The sequence below is a fragment of the Dendroctonus ponderosae genome, unplaced genomic scaffold (assembly GCF_020466585.1).
Source record: "Dendroctonus ponderosae isolate FM_Combo_2020 unplaced genomic scaffold, Dpon_F_20191213v2 Dpon_F_20191213_1, whole genome shotgun sequence".
NCBI lineage: Eukaryota > Metazoa > Arthropoda > Insecta > Coleoptera > Curculionidae > Dendroctonus > Dendroctonus ponderosae.
In genome coordinates this window covers 2,133,689-2,135,817 of record NW_026017110.1, presented here as the reverse complement: position 1 = coordinate 2,135,817, position 2,129 = coordinate 2,133,689, and the positions used below count along the sequence as shown (strand labels likewise).

The 2,129-nt window shown below is 44.5% G+C and overlaps 1 protein-coding gene across 8 annotated transcripts in view; it reads right to left on the bottom strand.

Annotated features, from left to right (window-relative positions):
* The window catches only part of LOC109538483 (protein sprint), a 130,383-nt gene that overhangs the window by 8,358 nt on the left and 119,896 nt on the right, over window positions 1-2,129 (bottom strand). For all 8 annotated transcript variants that reach the window (XM_048670472.1, XM_048670474.1, XM_048670469.1 and 5 more), the window contains 4 exons: window positions 1,129-1,334; window positions 517-767; window positions 347-452; window positions 33-272 (listed from right to left, as the gene is read on the bottom strand). In XM_048670472.1, coding sequence (XP_048526429.1) covers window positions 33-272; window positions 347-452; window positions 517-767; window positions 1,129-1,334 — 803 coding nt within the window. The remainder of the gene's footprint in view (window positions 1-32; window positions 273-346; window positions 453-516; window positions 768-1,128; window positions 1,335-2,129) is intronic.

Below are 2,129 nucleotides of genomic sequence, written 5' to 3'. Positions count from 1 at the left end.
TGATTTAACCGGCCGTGAAAGCCTTCATATACCTGATAGTGTTTGGATAGTTTCGGCTTGGTCCGTTTGCTGTGTCGCGCCCCTTTGCTGATAGATAAGGGCGACAGCGTGTCTGGCGAGAAAACGCTCTCCGAGCTGGGAGAAAGAATGGAGTTTGGCGAAGTAATGTTGCTCAGACTCTTGTTTCTGAGACTGCCTCTGGACGAAATGGTGGAGTTGTTGCATTGGCCTTCAGGAGACATTCGCTTCGGATCGCACTGAACCACCTCCACCTGCAAATCAGTCCACATCAGGGAATGATTGGATACAACAGTTTTCTCAAGCAGTCAATCAGTCAAGCACTTACTTGCGAAGGGTTGGGCCTTTCATTACTCGGACTCTGAGCGTTCACACTGAACGTAACAGTTGTCGTGACAGTGAAGTTGTTCTGAGGCGTCGTCGGTTTGGACCATCTAAATCCGCCAGAAAAATATCAGCATTAAACCGTTTAAGCTGCCGGGCGAATGCTCATTTTACCTGGGAGGAGGCGGTGGCGGATTCTTGCCTAGACTATCGCCCCTCAACGACGTCATGCTGCGCATAATATCCGACTGATTCGGGTCGTTCTTGTTGAGCAAATTGAGCGTGTTGGGCCGAGTCGCCTTCGATTGCATCGGAGTTGAAGGCTCAGCTTGCTTGAAAGTGCTCATTAATGGATTGAGGTTGAGCACGAGATCGGCGTCGGGGCTGGAAGCCGCCGACGGCGGCGGGCTGTAACTCCAAAACTCCTGGAAAACAATACAAGCATGAAGTTTCATTCAAACAATGTTCCTGGGTTTCAGTCATTTATTTAGAATATCACAATTTAGTCAATTTTCTTAAAACCGTTTTGGTGTTTGTCCACCATCATCAGTTTGTTCGTGTAGGCAGTTGTTGCTACGCAAGTTTTGGGACTTAGTTGCGTAGCCCCAAAACTTGGGTAGCAACAACCGCCTACACGAACAAACTGATGATGGTGGACAAACACCGAAACGGTTTTAAGAAAATTGACTGAATTGTGATATTCTAAATAAATGACTGAAACCCAGGCGCAGTGTTTATATTAAAATTAACTGTTTGGCCAGTTGAGGATTGCAATGCTACTCTCACCTGTCCCAATAGAGCCAAAGATGAGAGCTGCTGTCTGCTTTTCGACTCTCGGATCGACTTGGGCAATGTCAATTGCACGGGAAGCTCGTCACAGCAGCTTGCATAATGCGCTATAAGGGCAGCCATGTCCACGAAACGATTCTCACTGGTTTCCAACCCTAATCGCCCTTCAGAGCTGTGAATTAGGTAGTGCTCAATGTAGGGCCCTGTAACAGATTAGAGTCTCAGTTTTAAAACAAACAGGACCTTTAGAGGTCGCTCAAATTAAAGATCTGATAGAACTAATCAGTGAGTAAACGCCTCCTTTCCGAGATACAGGGTGTCGAAGTTGTAAAATTTTGATGTCGAGTTGTAAATATTACAGTTTTTTACTTTCTGTCTTAACCGTTTTAAATCACAAATTTGCAACGCAGTGTTAGATCTGGGGTCTACACTGCTTCAAACGGTTGCAAGAATCCACAGGGCGCAATTTTTAAGGCGTCGTATCCCATTTTTCCACCCGAAGCTTTTTGTGGGGGTTTTATGAGCCTTTGCAGACTTTAACTTCCTTCTGCTTAGAAAATATGCCTGTTTTCTAAATATTGAGGGACGAAACGAATACAGCGGAAGCTCCAAAGGCATGTAAATTATGCAACAGTCAAGAATCGCTTGATAGAAGCTGGATTCAAGAAGACTGTAGGAAAAAATCCACAAGTACATAATCCAAAAGATCAGCTCCCTTTGTCAGTATTAGCCGGATTAATGCGCTATGCGAAAGCCTTAGGTGCAAGTGATCCAGAATCAGAAGGATATGCAAACATGGACCATGTGGTGCAGACTGACGAGGAAACATTTCATCCTGATACTACCACCCTTTCCATAAGTAATGATGATGGCAAATTAGAAGAAACGTTGACAATTGTACCTACGGCTTCGCTCATAATATCATTTGATGAAGCCTTGAATGCAATTTTCCTACTAAAACCATTTTCGAACGATGATTTTATTAGACTATGAAGGCT